At 47.6% G+C, this 12,592-nt stretch overlaps 2 protein-coding genes across 20 annotated transcripts in view; one reads left to right on the top strand and one right to left on the bottom strand.

Moving 5' to 3' along the window:
• Positions 1 to 1,098, bottom strand: part of SRD5A1 (steroid 5 alpha-reductase 1) — a 58,331-nt gene extending 57,233 nt beyond the window's left edge. For all 6 annotated transcript variants that reach the window (XM_024109626.3, XM_024109623.3, XM_008172999.4 and 3 more), the window contains exon 1: positions 785 to 1,098. In XM_024109626.3, coding sequence (XP_023965394.1) covers positions 785 to 1,098 — 314 coding nt within the window. The remainder of the gene's footprint in view (positions 1 to 784) is intronic.
• A 126-nt stretch (positions 1,099 to 1,224) lies between these two features.
• NSUN2 (NOP2/Sun RNA methyltransferase 2) overlaps positions 1,225 to 12,592 on the top strand; it is a 60,240-nt gene continuing 48,872 nt past the window's right edge. For 4 of the 14 annotated variants that reach the window (XM_065584194.1, XM_065584183.1, XM_065584191.1 and 1 more), the window contains exons 1-7: positions 1,836 to 2,053; positions 2,319 to 2,476; positions 2,747 to 2,782; positions 3,319 to 3,423; positions 5,201 to 5,306; positions 7,300 to 7,371; positions 10,514 to 10,598. In XM_065584194.1, coding sequence (XP_065440266.1) covers positions 1,964 to 2,053; positions 2,319 to 2,476; positions 2,747 to 2,782; positions 3,319 to 3,423; positions 5,201 to 5,306; positions 7,300 to 7,371; positions 10,514 to 10,598 — 652 coding nt within the window. In that variant the 5' untranslated portion in view covers positions 1,836 to 1,963. Of the gene's footprint in view, positions 1,464 to 1,653; positions 1,762 to 1,835; positions 2,054 to 2,318; positions 2,477 to 2,746; positions 2,783 to 3,318; positions 3,424 to 5,200; positions 5,307 to 7,299; positions 7,372 to 10,513; positions 10,599 to 12,592 lie in introns of those variants that run through there. The other 10 variants (XM_005294594.5, XM_005294592.5, XM_065584187.1 and 7 more) reach the window with 9 other exon arrangements.

Below are 12,592 nucleotides of genomic sequence, written 5' to 3'. Positions count from 1 at the left end.
ACGGGGAGCCGCCTGAGCTACGTCCACGCCCCAATCCCCTGCCCCAGTCCTGAGCCCCTTCCTGCACTCCAACTCCCTCATTGCTGGCCCTACCCCAGAGCCTGCACCCCCAGCCCAGACCCCTGATCCTCTCCTACACCCCAAACCCCTCATTCCTTGCCCCACCCCCTCCTACACCCCAAACCCCTCATCCCTGGCCCCAGCCCAGAGTCCTGACCCCCTCCCCCTGCCTCCCACACCCTGAACCCCTCATTCCTAGCCCCACCCCACAACCCTCACCCCCACACCCTAACCCTGAGCCCCTCCCACACCCCAAACCCCTTCTCCCCAGCTCCGTTGGGTCACGGGCATCAACAAATTTCTTCGACTGGGTCGCTAGAAAAAAAATGGAAAACCACTGCCCTATGGTGAAGTCACAGGAGCAAGGGGCTCTTCGAGATGATGCCACCACCTTCCACACCAAATGCCTGGCAAATCTTGTCCCTTTTTGTCTCAGGGCCAGACCTGGACAAACTCCCAGGCTGGGCTGAGCCTTCGGGCTGGAGTGACCGAACAGCAAATGTGAAAAATTGGGACGGGGTGAGGGGTAATGGGATCCTATATAAGAAAAAGACCCCAAAATTGGGCCTGTGCCTATAGAATCGGGACATCTGGTCACCCTACTCCTGGCAGCCCCTCTGCACGCTGGGGTTTCCCTGCGGGAGCTGCGAAGCGCGGCCTGCCAGAGGGAACCAGCGGGGCCGCTCCGGCCAGAAGGACAAGCTGCGGGGAGCCGCGCTGCTACCTGTGTGCGTAGTGCCCGATGAAGAGCGCCAGCAGGACCCGGTTCGGCCACTTGGAGACGCGGGCCGCGCCGCTGAAGAGGCTCAGCCCCAGCGGGACCAGCAGGGACGGCAGCTCCTGCAGCGCCCAGGCCAGGCGGACGGGCACAGGGCAGCCGAAGCGGCGCGTGGAGTAGCGCCCGTACGGCATCCGCACGAAGCGCAGCAACAGCGCGGAGAGCGCCCCCGCGCCCACCAGCCCGTAGGACAGGATTTCCAGCAGCCGCCGCTCCTCTGGCCCCGACAGCCGCTGCCACAACCCACCCGTCGCTTCCATGGCCGGGCGCGCTCAGCCCCCACCGGCCGGTGCCGCAGAGCCGCGCGCCGAGAGCAAAGGCGGGGTTTGGTCACGCGACACCAATGAGACAACTACGTGCAAAAGGCGTCGAACCCTCGCCGGCGCGGGCATGGCGCTAGACTAGCATCGGGACAGGCAGCAGGGAGGCTCGTCGCAGGCCACCCAATCAGCACGCCGCGGTAGGGAGAGCTGCGCTAAGCCAGAACCCCGCCTAGCTAACTGCCCGCGCCCTGAGCAGTGATCACTACCACACAGACGCCACGTGCGGAGAGACGCTATTTGGGGATGTGTCATTGGGCAGCGTCTGGTGCGGCTTTTCATCCACATAGGACGGCAGGAGCCAGGTACCCGATCTGTGCAAACATTGATTGGAGAAGCTGGGCTGTCAATCGTTTAGTTTAGCCAATACAAAATTGAGAAATCTGGCAGAGTCCCTACCCTTATTTCCTCATGTGGGCGTCACACAGGCGCCTAAAGACAGCGTGCCATGGGCTGTCCTTGATAAGCGCTAGTCCAAAAATATAAAACAATGAATCCCCTCAAGTGACACAGAGATGTCCTCCCCGCCAGGCAGACCCCGGTTCATTAAAATAACGGCGCTTCCCGGTGCCAGCTGGCTCAACGAAGGAGAAAATTAGCACAGTTGAGTTTATGTTGCAGGCGAATTCGAGGACAGTCCTTGAGGGGCTTTCCATGCACTGCAGTCAGCTGGCAAGGGCCCCGCGCACGCGCAAAAACCAGGCCACCGCATGTGCTACGTGACAATATCGGGTGACGGCTGTCCTTCGGCTGCGGGAAAATCACTCTGTGGCGCGCGGTAGCAGCCGCTTTCGTACGGCGCGCGATGGGCCGCAGGCAGCGCAACCGCCAAAGGCAGCAGCAGCAGCGCCGCGAGCGGGGAGGCGGCGGGGACGGGCAGGGCCGGGAGCAGGCGGTGAGCAGCTACCGGGCGGAGCGGGGTGGGGGAGGGTGCTAAGCTGTAGCCGATTCACTGACGCCGCGAAGGTCCCCTGGCCCGAGCGCCTGTGCCCCGCGCACGCATCGGCTGCTCGGACCCGGGGAGCGCTAAGGGTCCCTGACTCCTAGTCAGATCCTCGCGCGAGAGACCCCCCCCCCCCGGGAGCTCCCTCTTCCCAACCCGGGAGATCTGCTCCCCTGCCCCGCGCCGTGTCTGATCCGCTCGTCGCCGCCTCTTGCAGGGCTGGGAAGGCGGCTACCCTGAAATCGTCAAGGAGAACGCGCTGTTTGAGCGCTACTACCAGGAACTGCGGATTGTGCCCGAGGGCGAGTGGGAGCCGTTCATGGCGGCGCTGAGGGAGCCACTTCCCGCCACTCTGCGCATCACCGGCTACAAGAGGTGAGCGCGGGCCCGCGGGGAGAGGCCAGTCGCGGGGCGTAGGAAGCGCTCAGCAAAAGGCCGTTGCTGCGGAGAGTGGGGGGGAGCTGCACACGCCCGCTAGGGACGCCGATGGCGCGAGACGTGATACACGGAAGCGGTGTCAGCCCCAGGGCTTCGGCAGCCGCCCCCTGCTGTTCCTCCTGCCAGGTGGTGTCCCCGGTGCGGGGAGGGGTTGTCATGGGGGTATTTTCTTTCTTCCGTGCAATCTGTAACTACTTTCATCTGTAGGCTAGAGATGGCAATGGTGGAAAACAGCTGCCTCAGGTGAGAGGGGTTTTTGGTTCTCTGTGATTAATTCTTCATTCCTCTTTTTCCTGTTTGCACATCCCCTGACCAGTGCCCCCAGCAACAGGAGCAGCAGCACAGAATTGCACTAGTACACATTGCTGCTCCTGTTGGGTGAAGTGCTAAGTGAAACTGGCGTCAGCTTCGCTGTGTTGTTGCTGGAGCTGCTGGGCAGATGGTGTATGTAGGATCATCAACAAAAGTGTGATCTTGCTTCTTAAAGTGGAAAGGGGAAAATCTGGATGGTAGCCGGTAACCAGTAAACAGAAATAGGAGAGAATTGATGATGAAGCAGGGTTATATGATGTGTATTACTTGTTTATTGTTAATGTACATAATTTGTGGGTTAATATTGGTTACTTGTTTTCTGGGCCATGAGGGGTTCAGAACACTATGAAGTTGGTGCACTCTGCCCCAGATGGGAGTGTTATACACAGAACAGTTTTGTTTCATTGCACTCTTCAAATAAATCAACTGTTTGTTTTTTAATCAAAAACATTTTTTTCTTTCTTTAGCCATGCAAAAGAAATTCTGCACTGCTTGAAGAACAAGTATTTCAAGGAGTTGCAGGACCTGGTAGTTGATGGGCAAAAAATTGAAGTGCCACAACCACTAAAGTGGTAAGAAAACTAAGACACTTTGGAAACTCAGAATATGTTGTTTCAAGAGTTTAGCTTGCTCTCTTCCTTTTCTACCTTATCTGATAATTAACATATATACTATTAGTAGTGGAATTCACTGATCTTAAGGTTGAGCCCTGGCTAACATTTTTTGGCTAATATTTTTTTCTTGCAAGATACCCACTGGCTAATCAAATCTTAATGCATATAACTGATCACCCTTTTAGCATTACAGACATAATTTTTATAGATATTATAACTTTCTTGGTGCTACTCAAAATGGATTTAGGTTGCTCAATAGTACTGTTTTTGGCAAATATTTGTCAGTCACATTTTAATACCCAAAATGAAGTTTCTTATAGAATTAATTTTTTTTACATCAAATATATTTTTTAGTAAAAGGAAAAGGCCACATAGTTATTTGAAAAGTTACGAGTGATCACCTAGGATTATTATAACTGAATAGAAAAAGATATGAGGGAGGGGAGAAGCTCTATTTTTCAGTTCATTTTTCAGAATCGGTCTTAATTTGTCTGATTGTGGTGCTAAGTTCCCTCTAAGCTCAGCGTATTAACCACCATGCAGGTGTTCAGGGCTGTGGCTTCTCCCCCAGCCCCGGACCTGCCATGGCCAGAGGAGAGGCGCCCCTTCCCCAACCCAGCCTCGCCCAGACCTGCCGCCGATGGGGAAGAGGCACTCCCAACCCAGCCCCAGCTCAGACCTACCGTGTTGGTAGTGGCGCTTCTCCCCCTGGGCCCAACCCAGCCCAAACCCGGACTTGCTGCGGAGGGGACAGATGTGCCCTAGCCCGGACCTGCCATGGAAGGGGAAGACATGCCTATTTTGCGGCTCCGGCCCCAGAGCTTCCGTGGCAGGGAGAGGCGCCTCTCCCCTCCACCCCAGGTGCTGCTTTAGGGAGAGAAAGCTGGGGCAGCCTGCACCCCAAACCTCTCATCCCAGGTGCTGCTTTAGGGAGAGTAGCCCTGGGGCAGCCTGCACCCCAAACCCCTCATCCCTTGCCCCACTCCAGAGCCCCCCACCCTGCACTCCAACTCTCTGCCCCAGCCCTGAGGCGCGCCCCATCCCTTCAACCCCTTCCTCACCACATGAATTTTGTCTCCATATTGGTGCACATAACAAAATTCATTCCGCACACGTGTAAAAAATGAGGGAATACTGTTGGGGTTTTACTTCGCTGTGTGCTGACCGCTTGCCACAGCACAAGCAAAGTATAGTCCAGAGGAAGTTTTTGAGGCAGTGGTTTGTGTGAGCTTTCTGATAGTCTGCTGTGAATTACAGGCATATCCGTTGTTCGCTGTGATGTTGCTTTAGTGTAAAGATTAAATAATAGCCTCACAAAGTGTATCCAGTACTGACATCATAGCTAGGAGCAGGAATATTGTTATTTGATAATGTCCTGTTCTGTTGAGTTTACACATTTTCTTACTGAGATTCAGATGGTCCCATGACGGATTTTGACCTAGGTATCTGTGGTATGGATTCAGCTAAGCTGTTGCAATGAAAGAGTCATAGTTAGAGTTGTAACAGAATTGTTTAAAGACTGGAATCTTAAAGTCTAATATTTATCTGATTTGACCATCTTACGTATTTTAATTTTGTACTGTGTTCTGCACACTTCAGACAACTTGAATGTAAATAATTTAGACAGTTTGTAAATTGCCTAAAGAAAAGTGGCTGTATATTTTCGTTTAGAAAGATTTTTGAGATTGCATTAGTTTGTCGTGAGTTTGCACTGGGTGTCTCTTTGTTTTATCAGGTATCCAGAAGAGCTAGCATGGCACACTAACTTGAGCAGAAAAATCTTGCGGAAGTCACCACAGCTGGAAAAGTTTCATCAGTTTCTGGTTAGCGAGACAGAATGTGTAAGGCTTTTTTTTTTTTTTAATAAAATGTAACAAACAAACAAATGAATTATGTCCAAAGTTGAATTTTCTTTTTAGAACCAGAACACTTTTTATTGGGAAGTGAAGGCTTGTGTACGTATTACTGATGAAGTGCTCTAGAGGGTGTGATTTGCAAAGCCCTAACTTGCTCCACTCTTAACTGCCCCATGTAGGAAGTGCTGATGCACTCTTAACAGGTCCCTAGTTCACGTTAATGCCAGCAGGATCTACGTGGGACAGTTAATATGAACGAAGTACTTTTTAGAGTGTGCCAGCAGGGTCTATGTGGGGTAGTTAGAGTGGTACATTTTAGCGTGCTTACAAATCACCCCTGTGGTGTACTTTGCTACACCGAGTAGACAATCCATGATAGTGATCACTTAGTCTATAATTAGAGCTTCTATTTTTGTGGGTTTATTAATTTGATTTTTTTGGGTTTGTTTATGTTTGACTGGAGCCACTTTCTGTAGTTGCTTGCTCTTGAGTATCAAATACATCCCTAATCTTAAGGGAAAGAAGAGAAGTTTGAACAGGATAAAGTAATGTTGTTTGTTTGGCTCATATTTGTCAGTTTTGTGTGAGCTTGATATTTAAATTTGTAATGAAATTTAGAATGAATGAGTGTAATGTCAGAATGATGATTATTATTATTTATATTACCATAGTGCCTAGGATCCTTAATCATGGAATAACACACTATTGTGAATGAATGAAAACACGCTATTGAGCCGGGAAAGACTGTATTTAAGGCCAGAGAAAAAGATGATGTAGTAATTTAGGTGCGAGATGAGCACCTGGATGAGAGATTTAGCTGTGTGAATGGATAGGAAAGGCCACATTTTAGAGATGTTGTGGAGAAAGAATTTTTGAGGTTTAGACAGCCTAGACACAAGGGCCTAGAGAAAGATCTGAAACTGTGATGATGCCCTGATTATAGGCCTGAGTGACAGGCAATATGGTGGCATTGAGGAAAGGTTTTGGGGGGGGGGGGGGAATTAAGACGTCTGCGTTAGCCATGTTGTGCTTGAGCTGATTGGTAGGCATCCATGAGGGAGAGGTCAGAGAGATATGCTGAGATTTTAGTTTGGACAGAAGGACTTATGTCTGGAGGAGGGAAGAATGAGAGATCTGTGAATCATTGGCAAAGAGATGGTAATTGAATTTATGGTTGCAGGCAAGAGTACCCAGAGAAAAGGGGCAAGAGAAGGGCAGACCAAGGGCAGAGCCCTGTAGAATATTCCCCCCCCCCGAAAGTTGGAATGGGAGAGGAGGAGGATCCTCCAAGGACATGTTGAAGAAGCAATTAGAAGCCAAAGGAAGACAAGATTTCAAGACGAGTGTGATTGGTGGTGTCAAAGTTGGCTGACTTCAAGGAGGATAAGGATGGATTAGTGGTTCTGCGTTTTGGCTGAAAAGAGATTATTAGCAATTTTGGCAAGAGGAGTTTCAGTGGAGCGCAAGGGGCAGCAGCCAGATTGGAGAAGGTCTAGGGTGGAATTGAAGGAGAAGAGCTCCAGACAGGGATTGTGGACTGTAGATTATAGTTCTGGAAATTTAGTAGTAGAAGGGAAATGGCACAGTAGTTGGATAGACAAGTGGGGTGAAGGGTGGGTTTTTTAAGATGGGAGAGACTGAGGCATGTTTATATTGTGAGAAGGAGTCAGAGGAAAGTTAAGGAAAAGAGTAAGGAAGCGGAGGAGTGAGTGTGAGAGGGATCAGAAGATGGGATGAGGAGAGCAAGTGGAGTGGTTAAAGGAGGAGAGCAAAGGAGAAACTTTCTGCATCTATGACAGGGAAGAAGGAAAAAGTTGGGGGAGGGGGAAGGGAGAAGGGGGAAAGTTACATGGTGTTTTGTAGTACTGACTTTTTCAGTGCACATTCATTTATACAGCACTATTAATGTATTATTGTGAAGTAAATCACATTTGCATAAGATCTAATGGATAGCGCACACATGTTCATTTTATTTTAGGGAAACGTTAGTCGTCAAGAAGCTGTCAGTATGATCCCTCCTCTGCTGCTTAATGTTAATCCTCACCATAAGGTAATCTTTAAAGTAATGTGAGAACTGGAAGTCATATAGGAAAAATAAGAAAATTACAAACCCCATAGTATTTGTGTTGATGCTTTATTTATTAGGACAGGCCATGTGTTCTGCATACAGAGATTAGCAATGACAGTATGCTCCAGTTCATGTGTATTGGAAAAATAATAATTGATTTTTTTTTTAACTCTGTATGTTTAAGTTTTTGAATCAATTCATTGCCTCCATCCTTCAAAAAATATTTTATCTTCGAAATTTAACTGTATTCATGTATATTCCCCCCTTCCTTTTCTGTGGCTTTCTCTGTTTATAATATTGAGTCACCTTTTTTAAGCTCTCCACTGTGGCTCATTTTTTCATTTTGAGCAAAAGCTATTTAGGAGCATTGTTTTGTTTTGTTTTGTTTGGAGTGCTATCAACACCACAAGATGTGTGAATGAACCCAAGGTGATTGGTGGTTCTATTTCAAGATGATTACCAATAAACTCAAGGTAGTTGACGTGTGTAAAGGGTAATCTAGGCACTTCCCATACGTTTGTCCATGGAGGGAACAAAGGGTTGAAATAAATGATCAGTTTTCAGAGTGGAGAGGAGTAAATAGTGGTGTCCCCACACGGGTCTGTACTGGGACCAGTGCTGTTCAACATATTCATAAAAGATCTGGAAAAAAAGGGTAAATAGTGAGATGGCAAAATTTGCAGATGATACAAAACTACTCAAGATAATTAGGTCTGAAGCAGACTGAGAAGAGTTATAAAGAGATCTCACAAAACTGGGTGACTGGGCAACAAAATGGCAGATGAAATTCATGCAAAGCAATGCACATTGGAAAACATAATCCCAACTATACATATAAAATGGAGTCTAAATTAGCTGTTACCACTCAAGAAAGAGATCTTGGAGTCATTGTGGATAGTTCTCTGAAAACATGCATTCAATGATAGCAGCAGTCAAAAAAGCTAAGAGAATGTTGGGAATCATTAAGAAAGGGATAGATAATAAGACAGGAAATATCATATTTAAGGCTACATTTTAGTCATGGGTATTTTTAGTAAAAGTCATGGACAGGATGTGGGCAGCAAACAAAAATTAATGGCCCATGACCTGTCCATGACATGTACTATACACCCCTGACTAAATCTTGGGTGCTGAGGAGAGGAGGGGGGGCGCGAGGTGTGGCCCAGGACCACCACTGCTGCTTGGGGCGGATGGGGGCTTGGCGGGTCTGGCAGGCTCCCTACCTGGCTCCACACGGTTCCCCGGAAGCGGTGTCATGTCCCTTGGCTCCTAGGGCCAGGACCTGTGGCCAATGGGAACTATGGGGTCAGTGCCTGGAGACGGAGGCAGCACATGGTGCTGTCTGGCCTCGCCTCCACCTAGCAGCTGAGGGAGGGACATGTCGCCATTTCTGGGGAGCCTCCTGAGGTAAGCACTGCCTGGAGCCCTAATCCCCTCCCACACCCCAACCCCCTGCCCCAGGACTGAGCACCCTCCCACACCCAAACTCCTGCTGCTGCTAGGTGGAGGGAGGATGCCATGGCCTGAGGCTGCCACAGCAGTGGCTCCCGGGCCAGTCGCAGTTTGCCAGAAGCTGGGAATTTGGCAACAGGGGAAGATCACTTGATGATTATCTATTCTGTTCCTTCCCTCTGAAGCACCTGGCATTGGCCACTATTGGAAGACAGGATACTGAACTAGATGGATCGTTGGTCTGACCCAGTTCTTGTGTGAAAATTTGTAGCTTACTTTAAATTGTCCCCTAAGGTAAACCACAAACTCCTGGAGAGTGTCCAGACTAGCCTTTACAAATGTGTTAATTTTCAGTTAACCAAAGATAATACGAAGTAAAAAACTGTAGTTTAAATGTACCCTTAATGTGTATGCATAGTTCTCATTAACTCTAATGATAGTTGCTCATGTGCATGGAGACTGAACTAGAACGCCTGTCACAGGCTTTGTCTACGCTAGAGAGCTTACAGTGGCACAGCTGTACCGATACAGCTGCGTTGCTGTAAGATCTCTTGCGTAGTTGTTCTATGCTGACAGGAGAGAGCTCTCCCATCAACATAATTAAACCACCCTCAACAAGCAGCGGTAGCTATGTTAGCAGGAGAGCTTCCACACTGGTGTTATGTTGGTGTAATTTATGTTGCTCGGGTGTATTTTTTCACACCCCTGAAGGACATAAGTTTTGCCAACAGAAATGGTAGTGTAGATATAGCCTTATCTGATGGATATATACTCAGAACAAGGGTAACTCAACTGAGAAATAGCTAGAATGGACTGTTTCATGTCATACTTTTGAACTTTCTATTTTATGCCTAAAAACATCTTTTATTTTTTGCAAGCAATTACAGCAGTGGTTCCCAAACTTTAACAACCTGTGAACCCCTTTCACTAAAATGTCAAGTCTCATGAACCCCCTCCTAAAAATGAATATTTCCAGGGATTTTCTCCTGTACCGGAGTATAAATTATAAAAGCAGTGATCTTGGAAATATAAAATTTGTTTTTAATGACATGCTTATTACACAATATTTATTAATTATTTATCATTACAGTATTTTTATTCCATTATGAAAACGGCAACACTCTACCAAGATCTCACTTTCGTAGCTTGTATCACTTTGAATAAGCCTGTTATAAGACAAGGCTCCTATGCTTCATCAAGGAGTATCAGATGTGAAACAGTGTGAAGGTATTTAAAAAGCCAACTCAGAGTTCGTCCTACACAAGCATTCAGGTCTCGAGCAGTCCAGGCAAACAACGCACGTTACAACAAAGCTTAAACTTGTTCTTCATAATAATTTTAAAAACAATACTAGCTGCCTATTTACTTTTAAAAACAGCAAAAAATATCCACCTCCCTTTCCATTTCTTAGAAGGAGTCTTGAAATTTAAATCTCCTCATTGTGATAGATATGCTTGCTTTGATCTGCTTAGCTTTTGGACATCCAGGGGCTGTTGGCCTCATGCTGCCCAGAGTCCCTAGGGACAGCTCTGTCCACCATTAGGGAATTTTTTCTCCGAGAACCCCCTGTAACATTTCGCGAACCCCAGTTGGGAAACACTGAATTACAGTTTAAAATCAAAACTGCTGAACATGTTTGAGAAATCTTGAAATATTTACTTTTTATTGGTAGATTCTAGATATGTGTGCTGCACCGGGGTCTAAGACTGCGCAGCTCATTGAAATGTTGCATGCAGACATGAATGTTCCTTTTCCAGGTAAGTCTGTCAGGACTACTTACTTTGGGCTTCTGAAGCCTTCGATTTTTTTAAAGATTTTTATTATAAAAGACCATTTGCAAGTTTCACAAACATATAACAAAACTGTAATTATGTGCTGAATTCACCAAATTGTATAGTTAGGTTGGAGAGGTGTTCAGCATGTAATAGATTTTAAACTTGTATTTTTAAAGGTTCTATTTTATTATATTGTCAGCTTCCACTTCATGAGTCATCACAGCTCTCCCTAGGCAACAGTTGGCTTCTCAAATTATATGCAGGTTGTCTTTAAAACTTTTTTCTTCACTGTGACTCTGAAGAGGAGCTAAGTGGATTATATACTTGCAGAGAGTTGAGGTAACATTAAATGTAATCAGAGCTTAATTTTTCCATGTAATCGAGTGTGAATTCAATAGACTGTACCTCAGGAATTTTTGTTCTAGTGCTCTCCTTAGGGTATGTCTACACTACGAAATTAGGTCGAATTTATAGAAGCTGGTTTTATAGAAATTGTTTTTATACAGTCGATTGTGTGTCCCCACATAAAATGTTCGAAGTGCACTAAGTCGGCACACTGTGTCCACAGTACCGAGGCTAGCATCGACTTCCGGAGCGTTGCACTGTGGGTAGCTATCCCACAGTTCCCGCAGTATCAACCGCCCAATGGAATTTTGGGTTGAGATCCCAATGCCTGATGAGGCAAAAACAGTGTCGCGGGGGATTCTGGGTACATGTCGTCAGCCCATCCCCGCCCCCTCCCCGGTGAGAGCAATGGCAGACAATCGTTTCACGCCTTTTTTCCTGGGTTACCTGTGCAGACGACATACCATGGCAAGCATGGAGCCCGCTCAGCTCAGCTCACCGTCACCATATGTCATTTGGGTGCCTGCAGACGTGGTACTGCATTGCTACACAGCAGCAGTTAATTGCCTTTTGGCAGTAGACGGTGCAATATGACTGGTAGCCATCATCAGCTATCTGGGTGCTGACAGATGTGGGACTGCATTGCTATACAGCAGCAGCTCCTTGCCTTTTGGCAGCAGATGCTGTATTACGACTGGTATCCATCATCATCGTACTCCTCAGTGAGTTCGGTTAGAGGCACCTGGGCAGACATGTTTTGTCTCCTGGAGACTCAGTCCTGCTGGCAGTCCTATTGCACCGTCTTGATGATGATGGCTAGCAGTCGTAATGCACCATTTTCTGCCAAGCACCCAGAAGATGCCGATGGCTATCAGTCCTGCTGCACCATCTGCTGCCAGCCTAAGATGTAAAAGATAGATGGACCAGATTTGTTCTGTATTCATTTGCTTCCCCCTCCCTCCGTGAAATCAACAGCCTGCTAAACCCAAGGTTTTGAGTTCAATCTTTGGGGGTGCCATTCTGTGTGATAGTGGTTTGTGTTTCTCCCTGATGCACAGCCACCTTCGTTGATTTTAATTTCCTGTAAGCCATGTCGTCACTTGCTCGCCCCTCCCTCCCGTCCCTCGGTCAGACAATAGTTTTACGCCTTTTTTCAGCCCAGACGCCATATCACTGGGATCATGGAGCCCACTCAGATCACTGTGGCAATTATGAGCACTATGAACACCACGCACATTGTCCTGGAGTATATGCAGAGCCAGAACATGCCAAAGCAAAAACAGGCGAGGAGGCGATTGCAGCGCGGCGACGAGAGTGATGAAGAAATTGATATGGACATAGACCTCTCCCAAAGTGGGGCAAGTTCATGTCGTAGAACGCTGATTCTGGGCCCGGGAAACAAGCACAGATTGGTGGGACCCGCATCGTGTTGCAGGTGTGGGATGATTCCCAGTGGCTGCGAAACTTTCGCATGCGTAAGGGCACTTTCATGGAACTTTGTGACTTGCTTTCCCCTGCCCTGAAGCGCCAGAATACCAGGATGAGAGCAGCCCTCACAGTTGAGAAGCAAGTGGCGATAGCCCTGTGGAAGCTTGCAACGCCAGACAGGTATCGGTCAGTCGGGAATCTGT

Source organism: Chrysemys picta, chromosome 2 (genome assembly GCF_011386835.1).
Source record: "Chrysemys picta bellii isolate R12L10 chromosome 2, ASM1138683v2, whole genome shotgun sequence".
Lineage (NCBI taxonomy): Eukaryota > Metazoa > Chordata > Testudines > Emydidae > Chrysemys > Chrysemys picta.
Note: the sequence above shows the minus strand (reverse complement) of the source record. Positions and strands in the feature narration are given on the sequence as shown.